Raw genomic sequence first — 22514 nt, 5'->3', positions numbered from 1 at the left:
ATGAACTGATAGATTTTGGCAGGGAGAAGGACACCAGTCAGGAAGGGAGCTGATCTTAGGCAGGCTTCCTCTATGTATAGACAGATTGCTCCCTCTAAAAGTTTTACCTCTGCAAGCCTTAAAAAGTGGGATAGTGTCTTCACAAATGCATCTCTTATGTGTGCTGCACATACTCCTTATGGATCGCAGTGCTTTCCCATGACCGAGAGCTGTTTTGGACATGATGGGGAAGTAAATGAGTGAAAGGCTCCCAGCAGCCCAAACTACCCAGCCCATGAAGGGTTCTGAATTTAGCAAGAAATGTGGAAGCTCTCGCATGAATGTTGGTAACTGTGAGTTGCTTCTCCTGAAGCCCAGATGCATACATCAGCAGCAGACTTGCATATCGAACCCTTTGTCCTCCAGCGCAGGCTACTTTTCTCAGAATTTCAGGCCTCAGATTACACAGAGCAGCCACATTTGGTAGGAAGTGCTGGAAAACCCACCCCTTTGGCTAAGGTAGTGCTTTTGGAAGTGACCTTGCCACTCCTGCTGTGCCCCCTCCATTGCCATAGGGCTTGTGCCCCGCCCCACCAGCAGAGTTTGGGCAGCAACTGCAGACTCCGCGTGTCTCCTGCCTTTTGTCTCCAGAGGGAAGTGACGTGTTCATTCCTTCATGTTTGTGCCCTCTGTACATTGTTCTGCCTTCCCTCATTTGTGTTGAGCCCTACAGAGCCCTTGCATGTTGCATCAGTTCCTGTTGAAACAGGAATGCCCAAGCACATCTCGTGGTTTTTCCACTTGAAGGCCGGCCAGCCTGACACGACTGCCAGTTTTTGTTGGAAGTTAAGGTTAAACCAAAGCAAGGCCTTGTGCCTCTTTGATTTGGTTCTCCCCTGCCAGGTAGTACCAGAGATTTACATGTCCTCCAATCATGTTCCCGGCCTTCTCTTGTCTCTTTAACGCAAAAGCCCCTAGTTTCTGAATCAAAACCAGAAAGGGCTTTTTGATTCTGCAGAGTCCTGGAGTAACTGAGCTGGAATGGGTCTAAGAAGCCAGGCGCCCTGTTTGGTTTTTGTGTCTTATCAGTGCCATCTTCCCCATCACCCTACCATCACTGCCACCCTTCGCACAAACTTCCCCCCTTCTCCCCCTTCCCCCTTCCTGTCATGCATACTTCCTTCCCTCCAGCTTCGGGCTGCTTTCTGTCCCTCCCCACCCCCACCCCCCGCTGCCCCTGTGTTGCTGCTGCACCCTCACACTGCTGGCATCTATCCGCATTTATAATTTTCAGTGTCCCTGGGGTGTATTGCAAGCCCTCTCTCAGTGGGAGGGTGTCTCTGGAGGGTCCCAATCCATACTCTACCTCCACTCTAGAATCCTCTTTCTCATATCCTCCTGCTGCCTTTTTCTGTTTTCCTCTGTTCAAAAATTAACCCATTAAATCTCCAGGAATCTCCCTGCTGACTTCTGCCTCTGTGATCTTACATGATCCACCACTCAATCAGCTTTTAAACGTGGCTAATTGGCAGCTTCCACAGGACAGATGCTGGGCAGCAGAAAGAGGCAGGCTCGTTCTGTTCTGCTTCAGAGCCCTGGCCAGGCTGGATCAGCCTATGGCGAAAAAGCAACAGCCCTCCTTTAGAGAACTGCTGCTCACCTTGAGACCCAGGTGTTGCAGGTTGTGAAGTCATTAAGGCCTCGCTGCAGTGAAGCCAGGCAGTTCTGATCTGAATCAGTGTGTTTTGTTGCAGGAAAAAAGAATCCTGTCTCTGGACTCAGCCAACACGCGGCTCATGAGTGCCCTAACGCAAGTGAAGGAGCACTACAGCATGCAGGCTCGGAACGGCATCTCCCCCACCAACCCCACCAGGCTTTCCATCACGGAGAACGGTGAATTTAAAAACAGCAGCTGCTAACTGCAACTTCTCCCACCTGCCAGTTGCCAGCTCCTCATTTCTCCCACCCACTCCAAGCCTGTCCACGCAACAGCCTCAACGTTCCCCAAGACTGCCTGCCTGCCTGCCCCGGAGGCAGCAGAAATACTGCACAACTAGAGCTTGTGGAAGAAGGTCACACCAAAACAGGCTCTCTCCTCTCTTTCCTCCCTGCTCTTCTCTTCTGCCTTCTCTTCTGACCTTCTGTACCAAGGTCAGAATGTCTTTGGGAAGGGGCTTTTGGCGAGGCAAGATGGCGGGAGCCACAGCAGCACGGAGCTGCTAAGGGCAGCCATCACCGACTGCGCTGCCTGTGGCTCCCTTTGATGGGGGGGTGGAGGGGGAAGGCGAGATCCGCATCGGCTGCACCGTTCCCTTTGATGGGGGGAGGGGGGAAGGTAGGATTGCCATCCTGCCTCCCTCCCTCCCCCCTTCAAAGGAAGCCGCGCAGCCGATCCCACCTCTTCTCTGAGGCAGGCAGCAGTGGTGGAGCTACCTGCACCGGCACCAGGAGCGGCGTACATCCGGGGGTGTGGCTAGTGTGCGTCCCAGGGGGCGTTGCGCCCTGCCCGCGCCAGGGGGTGCACGGCAAGCGGCGGTATGGCCGGCGAGCGCCAAGCATCTCGGAGATGCACAGTGAGCAATGAGCGCCCCAGGGGCAGGGACGGTCATGATGTCACACATCCCCAGCATGGCCCCCAGGGCGGCCTCCCGCCCCCACCTTCGTCCGCCAGTGGCAGGCAGGCAGGCTTTGGGGCCATTGAGGCAGCTTTGTGCTGATCTTGGTCAAGCCCCTTCCCCAAACCATTCTGATCTTGGTGCAGAGAAATCTCTATCCTTCCAATAACTTAGATCCCAAAAGTGTTGGGAGGAAAGAGCGGAGACAGCGTGTTTTGGTGTGACCTTCTTCCACAAGTCCTTTCACAATCTTTCTGCTGCCTCCTGGGCCTTAACAAGAAGGTCATCTTACAGGACTGTTTCCTCCCCTTTCCTTTGTTTCGTTTTGTTTCGTTTGCAATGTTAGCTTTGAATAATTTATTTTGATATGGTTTCCCCCTTAACACAATACCTTGTTTCCCCGTTCCCCTCTCTAAGCCTGTATTTTTATGCCAGTAATGCTGGACCACTTCTGCATTTCATTGTCTGGGTTTGTTCTAAAGAAGATTTATTTTTGTTCTGTGAATATTTTTGAACAGTTTCTTGTATATGTACAGATATAGATACATTTGAGGTCTTTTATTGATATTCCTACAAAGAATTACAAAATAAACTTTAACTTTAAACACTTTGGACTCAGCCTGTGTCTGCACTGATGAAAGATGGAGCCGTGTGAGTTGGGGTGAGTGGAAATGTCCTAAGAAATCTCAGAAGGAAACTTTAGCTGCTCATCCAGGCTAGAAATTGAAACGTTGAGTTGTTGAACAAACCATTGATGAAGCCTTGCACTTTTATGACCTCAGGATTACAGGGCCCATGAGCGAAAGTGGCAGGTTTTGTGCATCATTCGAAGCAGATCCGAGTTTTCAATGGAGTTGGTGCACAGCTCAAATTCTGTTAGACCCTGCCATGAGGGGGTTTGCCTTGGGTGCCAAAATATCTTGGCTCAGCCCTGCTCAAGATAGATTCATGGTAGTTTATGGCAAAGCAGTTCCATGTTTTCCTGGAGGAAGTTCAGTTCAGCTTCCCACGTGGTTTCAGTCTCAAGTCACCTTGAAAGATGGACAGGTCCCGGACGCTCTCAGCATCCTTCAGCTATTCATGGTGTCCTGCAATGCATTGCTAATATGGGGCTGGATTTATTTAGGTGATTCTCATCTTTCTTGGGGGCCAGTGCTCAGAAGGCACTGCTTGCTAAGAGACTGCTGTTCTGTCCTGCAGCCAGCAGCTTATGAGGTGCCAAAATGATCCACTTTGTCTCCCATACTGTTTTAATATGTACATTAAACCACACTGGGTGTGGTTACTTGGAAATGTGGGCTTAGTCACATTACATGTATGCTGTCTCCCTTTTCATTAGGCCCCAGGGAGCCTATGGATGATATGAACCCATGTGTGAGGTCGGTAGTGGAAAGAATGTGGGTGACCATATTTAATATTTTGTTATGGCTGCAAGAGTGGTTTGCATAAAACCAATATAATCAATAGTTGCCAGTAAAAGCAGAGTACAAGACTTCAACATCTAAGGAGTTGTTAAAACTCAGCATAGGAAAAGCATACAATGGGAAGCATGGGAAGCCCTGGGCAAGAAAGAAGATCAGGAAAGGTATTCAATGAACAGGAGCTACTATAGAGAGAGCCCTATTTCCAGTCTCCATCTGCCTTCCTTCAGTAAACAGGGGACACTGAGCAGGGCCTCTGAGACTGATCTGAATGACTTGGGCATGTTCACAACATCCAGCACAAGGCAAAACATAGAATCAGAATCACAGAGTTGGAAGGGACCCCTGAGGGCCATCTAGTCCAATCCCCTGCAGTGCAGGAATCTTTTGCCCAATGTGGGGCTCAAACCCACAACCCTGAGAATGTCTCAAAAATGCAGCATTAAAAGGCCTGGGCATGCTAAAAGGTCATAGTGTTGGTCTGGGGCGGGGCGGGGGGTGTCAGCTGGTCCAGGAGTAGGTATGCAGTCTGTTTTGAACAGGGTTGCACACTCTCCCTTTAAGCAACTGGTGGGGGAGGAATTTTATCAGGAGCTTTACTCAGAGTAGGACCCTCCCTTCTTTCCCTTCACTATCCTGATTGCGATTGGGCCCACCCATGCCTATTTGGAAAAAGAAAGGAAAGAGATGGAGAACGGGCACTCATGCAGCTATACCATGCCTAGTTTTGTCCTTTATTTTTCATCCTAGTTTTTGGTCTGCTTTGAGCAGGGGTAGGCAACCTAAGGCCGTGGGCCGGATGCGGCCCAATCGCCTTCTCAATCCGGCCCATGGACGGTCCGGGAATCAGCGTGTTTTTACATGAGTAGAATGTGTCCTTTTATTTAAAATGCATCTCTGGGTTATATGTGGGGCATAGGAATTGGTTCGTTTCCCCCCAAAAAAGATATTGTCTAGCCAACCATATGGTCTGAGGGACAGCGGACCGCCCCACGGCTGAAAAAGGTTGCTGACCCCTGGCTTTGAGGTTGCCTGAAATTGCACAGCTCCAGGATCTAAAAAGATGTGGTGACACCTTGTGGCAATCTAGGTGAAATGCACTTTGATTTCCTCACCTTTTTTCATTAAAAAAATGATGTTTCAGGGGTATATTGTGTAGAGCTTTACAAGCCCTGACTAGCAAGCCCGTGGCCAGGGATGGTGGGAGTTGTAGCCTGACAAGACCTGGAGAGCCACAGATTTGCCATCCATTCTATACCTTGTGCCCATACAGCAACATTCACGCAATCTGCTCTTGTGTTGTGTGTTACATCGTAATTTCTACACTTGTAAGTACTTTCTTTCCAAGAAGGGATATTGAAAAGTTTGAATTCGCCACAGCATATAAGATGAACACGCTCAAATTGTGATATGAATTGGTCCATGGATCCCACTTATAATAAAAACTGATTTGTCTTAAAAGTCTTATCATTTTACTTGTCTTACCATTTTATCACATTTTAAGTTATTTTACAGATTTAACAATAGAGAACTGTTGGTATACTTTCTGAAATACAGTTTTGATGATGACAAGCCCATGTTTGGAACTTCTTGGACATAAGTGAGGTTGGGTTAGAGTTTGGCTTTGCAACCTTTCTTACGGGTTAATTATTTGGCATGACATGTGCTTGTTGCTCATTTCTTTCCCTCCCCCTATTTTGAATTAAATTTGCAATGGCTTTCTATTAATCCAAAATATACAAAGTCGCTTACAAAATCATTTTGTTGCGTATAAGGAAAATAAAACAGAATATAAAAGTTAAAGATCTCGAGAGGATATGGTAATAATAACAAGTTTCACCAGTACAAGAAAGTAGGATAGTCAGGTTAAAGCAGGTAAGTAATTCTGATTGCTAACACCCCCTTGATCTCTGTCCCAGTGATCTGGAAATGCATCAGTCCATGGTTCAAAATGACAATGCAGTTTCTCTCCTCTGGGTCCAGGTGGCATCTGAGTAAAGGCCTTTCCTAGGTCTACTTGTTCTCTTTATAGGTGACCCATGTCAAGTGGAAGGTGCCTTTGAGAAAACCTGCCAACATCTGTTGCACCTGGCACATTAAAAAAGAAGGTGAAGTATTCCAAGAATGGAGTTTAACCTAAAGTGAACTTTTCTGTGAGAGCTTCAAATATTTGTTTATGCTTTTCCCGTATACAAAGCTATCACAGAGGAAATATCCTCGCTAATTAGTCCATCCTTTTATGTGTAGTAGAAGATCCCCCCCCCCACTGCCTCAAATTCCAGTAAACATAGTTTTGAGAGACAAGGTATGCCAACAATTGCCAGTCTGTGCAGAAATTAATAAGGAAATAGAGATTTGGGCCACCACAATTTATAGTCAACCTCTCCATCAGAGTGTCCTCTGTCAGCCATCCCAGCATCCTGTCTGGCCCCTGCAACGGTGCAACAGGACTTTTCCCCCTGGCGCCATTGGGCCTGCCCTCGCTTAAATATAGTGCACCCCCCTCACAGAACAGCAATTCCACGAATTCCTACAAACTACCCCAGATTATCTTGTGGGGGACTTGTGTGAGGGAAAACTTAATAATTTGGAGTCTCAGGCAGGATTTGATCAAATAAACAACAAAGTTTATGACACAAGTGGGTAAAACATAGGATACTTCAGATTATGATGCTATTTCACTTCAGTTCTGTCTCAGTTGTTGTTTGCCGCTTAATACTTTGGTTCTTAAACAAGGTGGTATTTTCTGTCAGTTACACACCCCTTGGACAACCCTGCTCCTGAGGTCCTCCAAGTAACAGACCCAAGGAGTCTCCACACCCCTCTTAACTGGTTTGGGAGTCTTCTTATTGTATTTTAGTGTTTTGTTGGAAGCCGCCCAGAGTGGCTGGGGAAACCCAGCCAGATGGGCGGGGTATAAATAAAAAAATATTATTATTATTATTCTCTTTTTGGAGCAGAATCTCTCCCCTCCTGACTGGAATGAGACCTAAATAGACTGTATTCTCACAGCTTCTCCTGGCTCAGCCTCCCAATTAATTCCTGGCCTATTACTCTTACAGGACACCACACACTGTCCTTCACACTAAGCTCAGAGACTCCTTTCTCCAGCTTGTGATATATTCCTCAGAGAGGATGTTTCTACCCAGAACCAACTGTCTCTCCTCTCCCATCCCGACTCCCAACCTAAAGAACTGTCTCTCCAAATCCTCTCCTTTTCAAACCCCTCTCCTGGAACCCCCGCCAATCAGAGGCTGCCTTTCGTCAACCGTTTGCTGGCAGGGAAAAAGAAAACACTTGTTGACCTAACCTGCCCCAGCAAAGCAAACTTCCGCCACAGCCCCAAACTTCATTTTGGCACAATAGAGTGTTTTGTGTATTTTCCTGGGCTGGGCTCAGACCAGCTTTTATAGAAATGAATAAGGGTCTACGTTGTCTACCCTAAAACTGGACTGGATATGATGTTTGAGCATTTTAAAGAGGACACTGCTCAGGGAGTGTGGGGCTTTCCTTTGAGGTGATCCAAAACTTAGTTTTTACTTTACTCACTTATATGTATATTAAGTAGATGAGCCATCTTACTGCACTGGCGTGGAGACGCCATATTTAATGGGTCTTAATGCCATCCCAGGGGGCACAGACATTCTTGGGTTTTTTCAGAATATAAATTGGGGTGGCAGAAACCTCCTTATGGGCTATATAGCACCCAGTTCTTCATTATTACATACCTGGCCGATTATTAGCATGGGAGAAGGATGCTTTCATAAACCAAAATTTGTGATCAACTACTACCAGCGGTTTCTCTCACTCCTCACCTCCTTCAGAAGTGCCTGATTCAGAGCAGAAATGGTTACTGGGCCAGGTGAAACCAAGTCCACTTTCACAATAAGGTACATGGCATCTGTATGGAGAGCAGCAGCAAGAAAAGCAAGAAGATTAGTTGCCAAGTGGGATGCCTTGAATTAGAGATGCCACACAAGGTAGTTTCTTCCCCCGCCCAGACGTAATTTTCCACTCCTGCGTGCAATAGTGTATTTGTATAAAGCTAGGTGTATGTTGTTCATACACCCCTGAGATTCTTTAATATGGGGTTATTTGAATAAAGAATGCTGTCCCAAATACCGTATTTTTCTGTGCATAAGACAATGCTTTTTGCTTTTAAAAAGTGAGGCAAAAATTGGGCGTAGTCTTATACACGGATAGTGAATGCAGGGGGGGGGACATGCGATTAATGGCAGCAGCAAACTGGAGGTTGGCAGTGGCGATTGGGCGGGTGATTGGTGGCTGCAGCAAGGCCTGCTAGCGATTGGCTGTGGCAATTGGGCAGGCGATTGGCGGCACCGGCAAGTGGGTGGGTGGGCTGTTGGTGGCGGCGAGTGGGCAGATACCGTATTTTTCGCTCTATAAGACACACTTTTTCCCTCCTAAAAAGTAAGGGGAAATGTGTGTGCGTCTTATGGAGCGAATGCAGGCTGCACGGCTATCCCAGAAGCCAGAACAGCTAGAGGGAGCACTGCACAGCGCTCCTTCTTGTTGTTCTAGCTTCTGGCTTGGTCGCGGGAAGCCTCCACAGGGCATGGGGAGCCTTCATCCCTGTGCCCTGAAAGAAAATACGGTAATTGGCAACTGTGGCGAGGTGCGCGATCGGCAGTGGTGTGGCAAGCGATCGGCAGTGGCGGGCAGGCAGGTGAGAAATTGGCAGAAGTGACCTCCCCCCACCCAAAAAAAGCTAAACAACTTAATTTCTTACTTTGGGGTTAAAAAAAAATAGGGGTCATCTTATACATGGAAAAATATGGTACCTGGCTGGGAGTTGGTGGTCCCAGAATCCCCCTCAGGCTGTGCAGAATTCCCAGAACTGCCTCCAAAAAAGCCACCAATGACAGAGCTCATCCCACTCGCTGCACCTCCAATGCTATCGGCAAAGCTGGCTCTGCTTTTGGATCCCGCCTCACTGCCAGGGATGCTTCTCATTCCTCTTCCAGCATCTAGCCCAGAAAGACATTGAGCAAATGGAACCAAGGTTACTTGCCGCATGGTTTTATGTGTTGACAAAAAGAAACATACTTTGCGCATGCATGCACACCCACACACAAGGTACTATTCTGAGTGCTCAGAGTGCTTTTGGAAGCTTCCCAAAAGTATTTGGCTGCCCATTGTTAGGGCTCATCCAGACTTCTGAAAGTCCTGCCGCTTTCCATGGGGAAACCCAGTCTTGACCACTGAATTGAAGGAAATGGTTGTTGGGTTTTCTGGAGATTAACATTTGCTCCGATTCAGTGCTAAAGAGTGGATTTTCCTGGGGAAGGAGGAGGGTCGAACAAAAAAGCACCCTGACATGCCTAGAGAGCTTTGACGCATGTGTTCTAGGCCCAGGACAAGCACAGGATGAGACCCTCGGAGCTCATCTTCTAAGCCAGTTACAGTATCCTGGGAAGCTCTTGTCATCCCTGCTACTTTGGATGGTGCCAAGGACAGTGATTTGTTCAGCTTCTTAATTGCCTTTCACAGCACAACAGTTAAAAACATACACAAAATGTAAAACATATCAACCATCAATAATTGAACATAACAGTATTAAAAAACAGCACCATTCTCAAAAGGGAACTCAAAAGTGTCGCCAGCAACTGGCTCATCATATTCCATCCAACATCTGGGGAAGAGGAAAGGTTTACTTGTCACCAAAAAGAGATGGATGTCAGGACATTAACTGCTGCCACCCTCCGAAATGCTCATGGGGGATTTTATAAAGTGAGGAGTGAGACAGGGAAATCTCTATGGATGCATATTCTTGAGGTCTCTGAACACACGCCACCAGGGATCCACTTGTCAGACGCTGCTGTTTTCTAACTAGGGGGGGAGGATATTATTTCCACCCACTCTTGTTTTCCTGGAATTAATGAAGTAGAAATTGCTATCTACTTTCAAGCACAACAGCTTGAACACTGTGCAGTGTGTTCTCTTATCCCTGAACATAATTTTTTACTTTGAAAAAAGTTGTGTTCTTTGTGATTATATAAGCATCAACTGAAGGACTGAAACTACTGAATGAATGAGGTGGCTGCAATGAACACATTGCATTCAATCACTTAAGAGTTGTGCAAAATTACAACAGAAAACAAGGAATTGTAGCTAGTTTTAGTTAGAATTTAGGTTACTGTAAATCTAATGAAGTGGTCATGATTCTGAAACAGTTTAAATTCTTTTACTGTGATGCTATCCACTCTGAGAGCAAATTTGCCAAAGACAAAGGGTCTGAGCCTGTGGCCCCCTGAAAATTCAAACATCCCACCCCCACAAATTCAATTTCTGGGGAAAATATTAGTGCTTGGTGCTGAGAATATTCTGATCTTGCAGGTAGACATCTCTTTTGTATTACCTGTGCAAACTTCAGGTATTGGAGAAATGTAACAAATGCATTTTCAGTCCCTTTTAGAATACCGAAGGAGTAATGAGAGAAGCTGCAAAACCTTGACTTTTCTAAGCAAACATCTAAATCTATTGGCCAAAGTATGGACATTTAAAAGGGGGGGGGGGGGCAGGGATGTCTACTACCCTAAGCCTAATCAATCATGTATCCCACTTAAGATGCAACTTCAGACTCTGTCCCATTCCAGTCCCAGAACTTGTTCCCACAAAACAATTGTACCTGCCAGAAACAGCAAGATGGTCAGCAGCTCCCAAAACCTCGTCATGTCCATCTCCCAGTTCAGTCAGAGGGAAAGACAGGAGACAGGAAGGCGGGGTAGATGCGTTAAATATAACGTGTGTGATTTGACTACTGGAGCCATGCCAACAGACAACTGCACGGGGCTCTCTCTGGCAAGTGCCACCACCACCAGCCCATTCCTTGCATCTCCTCCACAACTCACCTGAGCTGTCCTGTTCCTCAAGCAAGGCTGGTGGTTGGCAATGCTTTCAACAAGCATTTCAAGGAGGGGCATTGTGGCGTGAAGAAGCCATGCAGTGCGGCATCGCTGAATGCTTTAAATGGTGATTGCTGCTTCCTTGAAGGATGGCGAACAGCTTTGGGTAGTGGGTGGGCTGTTCCAAGACGACTCTCCCAAAGTCTGACTCACAGGTTTGGAGTCTGATAACTTGTTCCCTTCTCCCCACTCAGAAATGTATACGGGCAGTTAGTTCCCTTCTGGGCACTCGGTTCCGTCTCTCTGTGAGCAGCATCGGAAAGCAATGACAACTGCACAACATCCCTTCCCATCTTTTTGCTTTTGCCCACTAGACTGTGAGGGCAGGAACTGTCTTGTTTTTAATTCTCCGTATTGTTGTTGTTGTTTAGTCGTTCAGTCGTGTCCGCCTCTTCGTGACCCCCTGCACCAGAGCACGCCAGGCACTTCTGTCTTCCACTTTCTCCCGCAGTTTGGTCAAACTCATGCTGGTAGCTTCGAGAACACTGTCCCACCATCTCGTCCTCTGTCGTCCCCTTCTTCTTGTGCCCTCCATCTTTCCCAACATCAGGGTCTTTTCCAGGGAGTCTTCTCTTCTCCTGAAGTGGCCAAAGTATTGGAGCCTCAGCTTCAGGATCTGTCCTTCCAGTGAGCACTCAGGGCTGATTTCCTTAAGAATCGATAGGTTTGATCTTCTTGCAGTCCATGGGACTCTCAAGAGTCTCCTCCAGCACCATAATTCAAAAGCATCAATTCTTCGGCGATCAGCCTTCTTTATGGTCCAGCTCTCACTTCTGTACATCACTAATTCTCCGTATAGTGCCTAGCAAATTTTAGGTGCTGTATGATCTCTGATATGTATTATTTAGGGCTACCACTTGGAGCCAGCGTCTAGCAAGTAATCACAGTCACTAGAAACCATCCTTTTAACTCACTACAAGATTATATTAGCATCTGCTTTGCTTGCAGGAGGTCTCTAGTTGAATCCCCTGGATCTCAAGGTGCAGCTTGGAAGGCCCCCTGCCCAAACCCCTGGACAGCCACTGCCAGTCAGTGCAAACAGTACTGAGGTAAATGGACTGCTTGTTTGACTCAATACAAGGCAGTTCCCTAGGCTCCTATATGGCTGGTATTTGGCTCCTATTTATTCTCTCCCACAGTCTATACTCTTCGGTCATGAATATTTATAACTCTGCTAATCTAACACAGCCTTCTTATTTACTTTTCCTCTTATTGAGAAATTGTCAGCCCTTGTTAATGGGAAGTTCTGGACACTTATTTGTAGGATAAGTGACAGAGTGTTCTATCCTTGCTTATGTAGAGAGAGAACCATGCATTGCATGTTTATTTTGCATTATCTTAGCCTTCAGGGTTTTTAAAAAATATTTTATTAAGGATTTTCTTGTTTTACAGAAGTAAGTGTAGTGGCTCGTATTTTTTTTTCCATGTAACATTTTTACAAATCCGTTTCATTTGTTGAGGCATTGGGGGAGAAGAAAAAAAAGAAAAAAGAAAGGGGGGTGGAGAGAGGGAAGATGGATGGGGGTGGGGTCGGGTGACGGTGTTTCTATTATGTTTAATGTATGTAGAGTTTGGTGTCAGTGTTGCTTGTGTTGTTCACTTGTGTTCCTTTGGTGGTGAGAGAGGTTGGGGTTGGCCTAGGGTGTGATTGTTTGATTGTGATTGGCTGTGGTGATCTTTGTTTTTGTGTGTGAGTGAGGTGGGTGGGTGTTTTGGATCAGGTTAGCCATATTGATTTGTATGCTGTTGGTGGATTATTGTCATTGTCCTGTTGGGCTGTGTATGTGATAAAGGGGAGCCATACCGGGGTGAAGGCGTCTTCTTCTGTTTGTCCCCGTGTCAGTTTCAGTTTATTAGTTAATTTTTCTAGTAGGGCTGTTTCCCATACTATTTGGTACCATTGGTCCATGCTTACTCCTGACAGGTCTCTCCAGTGTCTGGTTATGGTGTTTCTGGCTGCTGAAAGCAGGTGGGTTATGAGTTCTTTGTGGTGTAAATGGGCATTGTTGTCTTGGAAGATATTTAGTAGGGCCAATTCTGGGGTGATGTCTATTACTTGCTTAGTTATTTTACATATTTCTTGTATGGCTGTTGTCCAGAATAGTTGGATTTTGGGACACTCCCACCACATGTGGAGGTATGTGCCTGTGGAGGTGCACCCTCTCCAGCATTTTGGTGAGGTTCCTGGGTGTATTCTTAGCCTTCAGTTTAGCTGCAAACCAATATCTTGTGCCGCCTATATTTTATCTATTTCGTTCTGCACCACTGAAGCCACCTGAACCTCAAGTGACAGCAAAGGATCCAGAAGTAACCCAAAGCTACGTACCTGCTCCTTCAGAGGCAATTTCCCATCCATCTGGTCTAGTAGTCTGTTCTGCACTTAGTTTCAGTTTATTGACTCTCATCCAGTCCTTTACCGAGGCAAGACACTGGTCCAGCACTTCCACTGCCTCCCCTGCAGATGTGAAGGAGAAGTAGAGCTGAGCATCAGCAGCATATTGCTGACAGCGTACTCCAAACCTCTGGATGACCCCATTTAGCCGTTTCATGTAGGTGTTCATCTGCATGGAGGCTAAAATCAAACCCTGCGACACTGAATGCCCCATAGGGCTGAAGAGAACTCTCCAAGCATCACCCTCTGGGAGCGACCATCCAAGTAGGACTGGGTCCATTAGGATACCATGGCTTAATGTATCAAAAGCTTCTGAGAGGTCATAGCTGGTTAGGGTTGCTTTTAAAAATGTTAATTTCAAAATAGGAGACTTGTTTTAATTGTTTAAATTGGCTGTTTTCCTGACCAACCAGCCTACCATGGGCTTAGTTACGAAGAAGTATTGAAAGCAAGCACATCTCATGCCTTTACCAGATGCTCCTTTTTTGCCGTGTCTTCTGGTATATCCAGCTAGTATTACAAGTTTGTCCTGGAAACCCCATCTTTTAAGCAGTTTCCTACACTAGTGGATGCGGGTGGTGCTGTGGTGGCTTGCCGATCGGAAGGTCGGTGGTTCGAATCCCACCGAAGGGGTGAGCTCCTGTTGTTCAGTCCCTGCTCCTGCCCACCTAGCAGTTCGAAAGCACACCAGTGCAAGTAGATAAATAGGTACCGCTCCTGCAGCAAGGTAAACAGTGTTTCCAGTGTTCTGGCTCTGGTTCGCCAGAAGCGGCTTAGTCAGGCTGGCCACATGACCACATGTCTGCGGACAGACATCGGCTCCCTCGGCCTATAGAGCCAGATGAGCATTGCAACCCCAGAGTTGTCCGTGACTGGACCTAATGGTCAGGGGTCCCTTTACCTTTTACACTAGTGGAAGCTAAAACATACCACAGTGTTGCTTTTTTCTCTACTTTTTTTTTTAAAGAAACCAGATAGAGGATGTCCACCCATCCTCACCTGCGGATGAAAAAGACTTCCTGCATTTGTTATGGAAAACTGACTCCTGTTCTAAACCCTTGCTCTCTCGTGGGTGGAAATGTTTGTGGAACATGTTGTTGTTTTTTCAAATAGGGAAAATAACCAGAGGATGCCATGAGCCAAGCAAAAGCCAAACACTGCCTCTTCAGCTCCAGTTTGCATCTGCAAACATAGCTCTGCAGACAGCAGAAAGGGAACACCTCTAGAATGTCCATGGCTTGTGAGGCCCATTGGCCCAAGGGAGAACATCTGCAGCTTTGAACAAGAAAGGTATTCAAAGCAAGTTGTTTGCTTCCGTTGGCATGGCCCCAGAGCCGGACTTGGGTACATAGCTCCAAGGCAGCAGAGGCAACGCTAAGCAAAGAAACTCCATCTGCTCTGTTTAAAAACAAATTAGATAAATGGGCCAGTCTGGAGGCTTACTCTTAGTGGCAATCTTTGTTGATTTGCTAGAAAACTGATTGGGGTCGATATTGCTCCGATCTTGCTCTAGTGTGAAATATGGAACACTGAAATTAATTTTGATGCAGATAAGGCAGTGAAGCCCAACAGCCGGAGAGCAGCAGGTTGTTTCTGCCAGGGTGAAAGACTTGGAAGTAGCATCTTATGCTTTCGAAGTACTTAGCTCTGTCAACGGTTAGTATTCTCTTTATATGGAGCGGAAAGGGACTGGAAACAGCACACTGGGATTTTGAGTTCCCTTTTGTAAGCCTGTGCTTGTTTGGATATTTACAGCTCAGCAGAGGCAAACCATTTCACCCAAGTTGGCACAACCAAAGCCTACTTCAGAAGCATAAGATGCTCAAAACTACTGGTTGACACGACAGAGGAACAAACAACACCCTTTGGATCATGGCAGTTTTGATTTCACAGGCTGTGCCTTGGTAGCTTTTAAACATTTGTAGCTTTGAGCTTCTTCGAGTTCCTTGAGCTTACTAGAGTTGAGAGATGTTCCACTACATGATCTGAAACTTCTCAAAAGAAAATGGGATGGGATGCAGATGGTAGCAGGACATTTCCTCGCTCCTCCCACCAGATGGAGCCAGAGCATTTCTTACTGCTCTGTTTTTTCTTGTTACAGCTCTTTCGCAACACACTTTTCCCCAATCTGTTTTGCTCATTAGTTGTGACCCTTCCTGGTTCCCTACTAATGCTGGTTGTTCACTCTTCTCACATTCCGTTGAACCAGGACCACACATTTGTATTTCAGATCAAGTTCGTGTAAAATAATAATAAATAATAATAATAAAGCAACTTATGAAGGGAGCCTCTGACACGCCCCATCCCTCTTTTCGGCAGAAGCCAGGGAAATGCATGAGCTCTGCTGCTTCCCTTGGGGGTCTTGTTCGCTTGCTGCTACAGACTAAACTTCATTTTAGTGACTACCAAACAAGAATGTGTTCCAGGCGCCTGCATCACCTTGCTATCAGTGCTATATTTGCTCTGAGTACATTCTCAGGGCAGGGGGAATGCACATTGCGGGTGGGTCGATGGGTGTCACAACAGCCCCCTGAGGTGAGTAAAGGGAGAAGCGACGAGACACAGCCAAGAACTCGGCCTCCTACGCAGAAGTAAGCCTGAGTAAGTGCCAAGAGACTTCCTCACGCGTGAGGGTGTTGCTGCCTGCCTGTGCCAGCTCACTTGCCTGTGTGGCTGCCTGCCTGTGCCGGCTCACTTGCCTGTGTGGCTGCTTGCCTGTGCCGGCTCACTTGCTTGTGTGGCTGCCTGCCTGTGCTGGCTCACTTGCTTGTGTGGCTGCCTGCCTGTGCTGGCTCACTTGCCTGTGTTGCTGCCTGCCTGTGCCGGCTCACTTGCTTGTGTGGCTGCCTGCCTGTACTGGCTCACTTGCCTGTGTGGCTGCCTGCCTGTGCCGGCTCACTTGCCTCCACCGCCTCCTCAGTGCACAGGGGAGGGGGGCGCCTTCTGGGACGGGGCTGTGGGCGCCACCCAAGATGGGGGGGTCTGAAGGTGGGGAAGCCCAGCAGAAGCCAGTTAGGCAAAAAGCAGGTTTGAGTGCCAGGAAAATCAAGATGTGACCTAGGCAGTGTAGGAACAGGGAAGGTGATTTTTGAGATGGTGCATTGATTTCAGATGTATTTATTTCAGACATATTGATTTTTTTGCTGCTGTTCTTGCCCAGTCAGTTGTTACTCATTTGTTGTACAAATCCATTTCCTTCCTGATGTGAGTGCTTTTGCTGGAATATTAATTTCCCCAGCATTCAAGCGCAATTTCTTCATAGGAAAAACGTGTTTTCCATCCAGTGAACTTGCAGCCCACCTGAACGCTATTTCTGCCTTGGTTTCTGAATGCTGAAAGCTGTGGCTGGGTGGCAGGTGGTTGTTCTCAAGGTCTTGCTCACCTTTTTGGAATCTGGACGGCTGTGCGGACGCCACAGGCTCCGGCTGTTTCTCTCTCCACACACACACACACCAGCAGAAAGGAAGAAAACGGAGTGGGGAAGAGAGGTTCTTTGCATTTCTTCAGGGTCCACGTAAAATTTGGGTCCATTAGAATTAAAATGGATATCCCTGAGTTTGCAGTTTTTCACATGGCGTCCCCAAAAGCTACCTTCACATTGCAGCTTATAGTGGCGGATCGGACGGAAGCAAACCTTAGATTTGGTTATTTTGCCAAGGCTTCTCCTCAGAAACCATCATAAACCCATAGGTCACCTCTGTGTTCGCATATGTGTTCTGTAATTTGTGGGCTGTTTGGTTGCAATTCCCATTTCCAACTTGGATGGCAAAGGCAGGGGTCAGAAGGCTACCAGTGGCTACCAGTGGCTACCAGTTCTTAACCCTTTCCTCTACCCCACTATTTTCCTCCTGACCTTCCCATACAATATACATGTTCCATGTTCCATAAGGAAAGATAATGAGCATATACATATTACAAGTACGGTAGATCAGCTGCCCGGACCGTAATTAAACAGGAACCTACTTTAAAAATATAATTTGACATAGGTCTAATTGTGGTCTAGGCAAATGATTTTGAATATTGTCAAAGCTTTTTGAAACTGCAGAGTGAAGGGAAACAAAGTTTGCTCTGAGCAAACACACGGAATCAAAAGCTCCGGATTCCAGACTTCTGAAAGCATTTTGGCTTTTCATGGAAACCTCTTGAGGCAAGTTCAACTTCATTAAACTAAGTGCTCTGCTAAAAATAGCGCCGGCCCTGCCGCTCGGAGTTCACAGTTCTAAATGCGAGCCAAAAACTGTTGTTTGACAGAGCAGCAAACTGCAGTGATGCACTAAGTGTGTGACTTTATCCAAACAGTTGTTAACCAACTTTTAGGTGTAATCTTTCATTTAGCAGCTCTCTCAGTCTACTAACAGACCCTTGCACTTTGTAGATTAGCTATGAGTCCTGGGGTTCTGCCTTTGGATATGCAAAACAGTAAAGAGCTTGAGCAGGAGCCCTGCTGACCTTCATGTGCCTGGGATGGAAGCAAAATGCTTAAGAGCCTGAGAATTGGCCTCCAGGAAGACCTGAGCCATGGCAAAATTAAATACCGAGGCTGCAGGGTTTATTGGGCTGGGTTTTGTTGCTCTGATGGAAGAACTGCTGTGTCAGTTTTGTCACTGTCTGGTTTTAGTGCATTGGTACAGAATTCCTCACAATTAGGTACTTTGTCATAAATGAAAGCACTAAATTTACTATATGTGGATCAATACATAAGGACCATTTAAATTTATTGTGACATGACATTGCAGTGTTTTTAACAGCATGGCAGGGCTCATATATGGCTCAAAATGAAATGAATGTGGTTCATAAAGTTGTTGTTGTTTAGTCGTGTCCGACTCTCTTGGACCAGAACACACCAGGCACTGCCTCTTGCAGTTCAACTCATGTTAGTAGCTTCGAGAACACTGTCCAGCCATCTCATCCTCTGTCCATAGCTGTCAACGTTTCCCTTTTTTAAAGGGAAATTCCCTTATTCCAAATAGGATTCCTCGCAAGAAAAGGGAAAAGTTGACAGCTATGCCTCTGTCGTCCCCTTTTCCTCTTCCCAACATCAGGGTCTTTTCCAGGGAGTCTTCTCATGAGGTGACCAAAGTATTGGAGCCTCAGCTTCAGGATCTGTCCTTCCAGTGGGCACTCGGGGCTGATTTCCTTCAGAATGGAGAGGTTTGATCTTCTTGCAGTCCATGGGACTCTCAAGAGTCTCCTCCAGCACCATAATTCAAAAGCATCAATTCTTTGGCGATCAGCCTTCTTTATGGTCCAGCTCTCACTTCCATACATCACTACTGGGAAAACCATAGGTTTAACTATACGGACCTTTGTCGGCAAGGTGATGTCTCTGCTTTTTAAGATGCTGCCTAGGTTTGTCATTGCTTTTCTCCCAAGAAGCAGGCGTCTTTTAATTTCATGACTGCTGTCACCATCTGCAGTGATCATGGAACCCAAGAAAGTAAAATCTCTCACCGCCTCCATTTCTCCCCCTTCTATTTGCCAGGAGGTTTGAGCCATCATACAACTGTAATTTTAAGAAATGTTGGACACAAAAAAGATGCCCGTGCACAGATGTTTGATACAATATTCTTCTTGCATGCAAAAACCCTTCACGACAATTGAGCTGTTTTTCACAAGAGCATTCAATTTACGCCACATGTGAACAACTACTTCATTATCATTTCTGAGACATGTCATGTTGGGGGGATGCAAAGATGTCAGATGTCTCTGAGCAACTACAAAATATATTACGCCTACATATGGCATGGGGCCACAATACAGTAGAGCAAATTCTCTGAAAAGTGTAGCCTGGGCAAAGTGAGGAAAGTGAGTGCAACTGCATGTTGCAGCGGTTGGACTTCTACCAGGAAACTGAAAGGACTGCTGTCATCAGACTGGGAAGGAAGATATCCCTGATTTTCATGTTTGAAGAAGTTAACATACAGTATTCTCTAAGACTTACAAACATTGTGTTGGGCCATAAGAAAAAAAGTACCATCCATACCATAGCCAGGCAAAATCTTTATAAAGACCAACCAAAATGTCATTTAGAAAGTGAGCAAGAGCTCTCCAGGCAGGAAGTGTGTTGTGTGGCTTGTGTCATGACAGAGACAAAGTTCCTAGATGGCACTAGACCTAGGTGTGCATGGGTGGAATCAAGAATTTCCTGTAACTCTTCTGTTTTGTTTGAGAGACAATGACAGCTCTGATGTGTCCTCTAAGCCTTCCATGGCAGTGAGCATCAGACAAGCAGCAACATGATAGCATGTAATAAGAGCTTTCTTGTGTTTATAAGATGCTGCAGTGTTGATGGATTGTGTCTGTATCCACAGGAACCTCTAGCAGATTAAGTTTATTATTTGGCAAACACATTCAGGCCTTAGTTTGGTGCATTTGTGGCCCCAGCTAGTCTGGGACAAGTAATTAACATCAGGATTTACACACTGCCTCTTGGGACACACACAGCTCTATTAATTTCACATGTCTTTAGCAGACATATTACTTGCACTTTTGCACAAGACACAACTAGGAATAGGTAGATAATTCCTGCATTACCTCGCCAAAAGCTGCTAACCAAAGAGGAGTTCAGCTATATATTTCTCTTCAATAAGGATGGAAGGACCTGTCTCTTGTGGTTCACTCCTCTTGTCATTTTCCAGTCCTCATTTACGGGACCGTCTCTCCTGGTATGCCCCGCAGAGGACCTTAAGGTCCACGAATAACCACAGTTTAGAGGTCCCGGGCCCTGAGGAAGTCAGACTATCCTCCACCAGGGCCAGGGCCTTTTCAGTGATGGCTCCGACCTGGTGGAATGCTCTGTCCCATGAGACTAGGGCCCTTCAGGATTTAACCTCCTTCCATCGGGCCTGTAAGACAGAGCTATTCCGCCTGGCCTTTAATTTGAATTCAGCCTGATCTTTTATTTCCCTTCTCTTCCCTCCCTCTCCCCTTTTATGACGATCACCTGCTCTGAGACCCAACAGGTAATTCTCCCCTGGCCTCCTTGCTGGCCCAAGTAGGACCAATTCAGCCAGCTAGCCCTGGTGATTATCTAATGCTTATTAGATGGATTTCCCCTAAATTGATTTCTGAACTTTGAATTTTATTGTTATTCATGTTTTTATACTGTATTTTATGCTGCTTTTACAATTAACTGTCTTAAATTTGTTGTTAGCCACCCTGAGCCCGGTTTTTGAACTGGGAAGGGCGGGGTATAAATAAAAAAATATTATTATTATTATTATTATTATTATTATTATTACTACAGTGGTACCTCAGTTTAAGTACTTAATTCATTCCAGAGGTCCGTACTTAACCTAAAACTGTTCTTAACCTGAAGCACCACTTTAGCTAATGGGGCCTCCTGCTGCTGCCGCGCCGCCAGAGCACAATTTCTGTTCTCATCCTGAAGCAAAGTTAACCTGAAGCACTATTTCTGGGTTAGCGGAGTCTGTAACCTGAAGCGTATGTAACCTGAAGCGTATGTAACCCGAGGTACCACTGTATTTCAGTTCTCTGCATTTCTGCAGTGAAAATTCATCAGGAGTTTAGTGTGAATTCAGTTTGCACTTTACACGCAGGGGAATTCCCTAACTCACTGAGGGTTTGAGACCCATAGGCTACCCACACCTGCTTTAGCTGGCCAGTCGGTGTATTGTTTGGGGAAGTGCAGATTTGATAGATAAGGCTTCAAATGCCAGCTGAATGGATTTCTCCTGCATGCCTACTCTTCAGTTTATTAATCTCCCAGGTGTGTTGAGACAGAAGTCTAGCTTCTGTGAGAGGTCAAAGGACCAGACGCAGAGGTGGACAGGGCTTCTGTTGTTGACTTCAGACCCTCAGACCAAGAAGCTGCCGCATGGTCTTAGCTTTCTACTTAGTCCTTAAGTGAGATTATTATTGTTCTCCCTTGTGGCAGGGGAGGGAAAACAGATGTCAACATTGAATACGGCCCTTCAGGCCTCTGTCAGCATGTAACTCTTAGTTTCTAGTATTACTCTTAGCAAGTGGCTTGCCAGTCTTTAAGCCTCAAGTACAGCTGCCCAAATTCTCCGGTTGATGTAGGAATCTATATTCAAGAATGGGCAGAACTTGCAAACCTGTGAACTTGCAAATCAAGTTGTTTTCCTTTTAAACAACAACTTTAAATTAGATTTGCCCTCTGTGGCTGCAACAGCACTTTGTCACTGAAGCGGTCACACTTCCACAGTGATACTTTTGGGACCAAATCTAATTTGTCACTGGAAGATTCAGCCCTCCAGTTCTTGGCTCAGATGGCTGTTTTAAAATATTGGATAATTTTATTTTATTTTTTAAATCATATTTATTAAAGTTTCCAGAAATATAGAAATACAAAGAAAAAAGAAAAAGAAAAAAAAGATACCTAAAACCTTGCTTTCATTGCCTACTTTCTGGGACTCCCCCCCTCCCCCTCCCTACTGTATTCCCCTTTCCTTAATTTGGTTCTACAAGCTCTCACTCCCAATTTGAAACTTAATTTGTTTAACCCACTATCCAAATTGAATTGTACAAATCTTGCCACCGTCCCACATCATTAACAAGAAAAGAAAAAGGATTTTCCCCAAGATCCACCCCAGTTCCTTCCACGAATTCCCTTTTTTAAACACGTCCAATCAAGATAAAATGACATACGTAAGTTATATAAAGAAATAGAAAATAAAAGATATAAAAAGATTCAAAAGATGGTTACACAGCCTTTGGATTTCAAATCTCCCCCCCCCTTCCCCGGTTTGAATTCCCCATGTCCATCAGTCTATATGTTATCAGCCTGGAGGTCTCAAGTCATGGCCAAATTTCTCCCCAATTCCATCTTGCCGGTTTTCTTTTAATTTATTAATTTTAATAATATTTAACTTCAAACGTCCAATCTAACAGAGGCCTTTAATTTCCTTGATCTTTACCACTCCTCCCATTGTTCTTTCCGTGTCGTAGTCAGTCCTTTGTTCTTCTTATTCCTCACTTTCTCAGGTTTCTTGTCCTGTTCAGCTGCTAAAACGTTCTAATTCAGAAATCTGGTATCTCTACAGAGGTTTGTTATTCAGGAACTAAAACTTACGTCCAGTCCCTTCCTTTCTTCAATAGAAAATTCTATTGTCTCCTTTAATGTAAATACCTCTGTAGACAAAATACTATTTCAGTTTTGCAGCTTTCCCAGAAGATAACAAGTCCTGTGTGAATCCCG

The 22514-nt window shown here is 45.8% G+C and overlaps 2 protein-coding genes across 16 annotated transcripts in view; one reads left to right on the top strand and one right to left on the bottom strand.

Moving 5' to 3' along the window:
• RASAL2 (RAS protein activator like 2) overlaps positions 1-3201 on the top strand; it is a 221272-nt gene extending 218071 nt beyond the window's left edge. For all 13 annotated transcript variants that reach the window (XM_081012036.1, XM_081012035.1, XM_081012034.1 and 10 more), the window contains one exon: positions 1734-3201. In XM_081012036.1, coding sequence (XP_080868162.1) covers positions 1734-1898 — 165 coding nt within the window. In that variant the 3' untranslated portion in view covers positions 1899-3201. The remainder of the gene's footprint in view (positions 1-1733) is intronic.
• Positions 3202-5822: 2621 nt separating this feature from the next.
• The window catches only part of LOC308480602 (uncharacterized protein), a 29089-nt gene continuing 12397 nt past the window's right edge, over positions 5823-22514 (bottom strand). Inside the window, exons 2-5 of one of the 3 annotated variants that reach the window (XR_013988126.1) lie at positions 13268-13396; positions 8818-9003; positions 7744-7916; positions 5823-6103 (exon numbers count right to left, since the gene is read on the bottom strand). Coding sequence is in view for 2 of the 3 variants with exons in the window: in XM_081012351.1 (XP_080868477.1) it covers positions 6029-6103; positions 7831-7916; positions 8818-9003; positions 13268-13396 (476 nt within the window). In the remaining variant the exon portion in view is untranslated. The remainder of the gene's footprint in view (positions 6104-7743; positions 7917-8817; positions 9004-13267; positions 13397-22514) is intronic. The other 2 variants (XM_081012351.1, XM_081012352.1) reach the window with 2 other exon arrangements.

This window comes from Podarcis pityusensis (genome assembly GCF_964106645.2).
Source record: "Podarcis pityusensis genome assembly, chromosome: 6".
Taxonomy (NCBI): Eukaryota; Metazoa; Chordata; class Lepidosauria; order Squamata; family Lacertidae; genus Podarcis; species Podarcis pityusensis.
The sequence above is the reverse complement of the archived record's forward strand: the minus strand, read 5'-3'. Positions and strand labels throughout refer to the sequence as shown.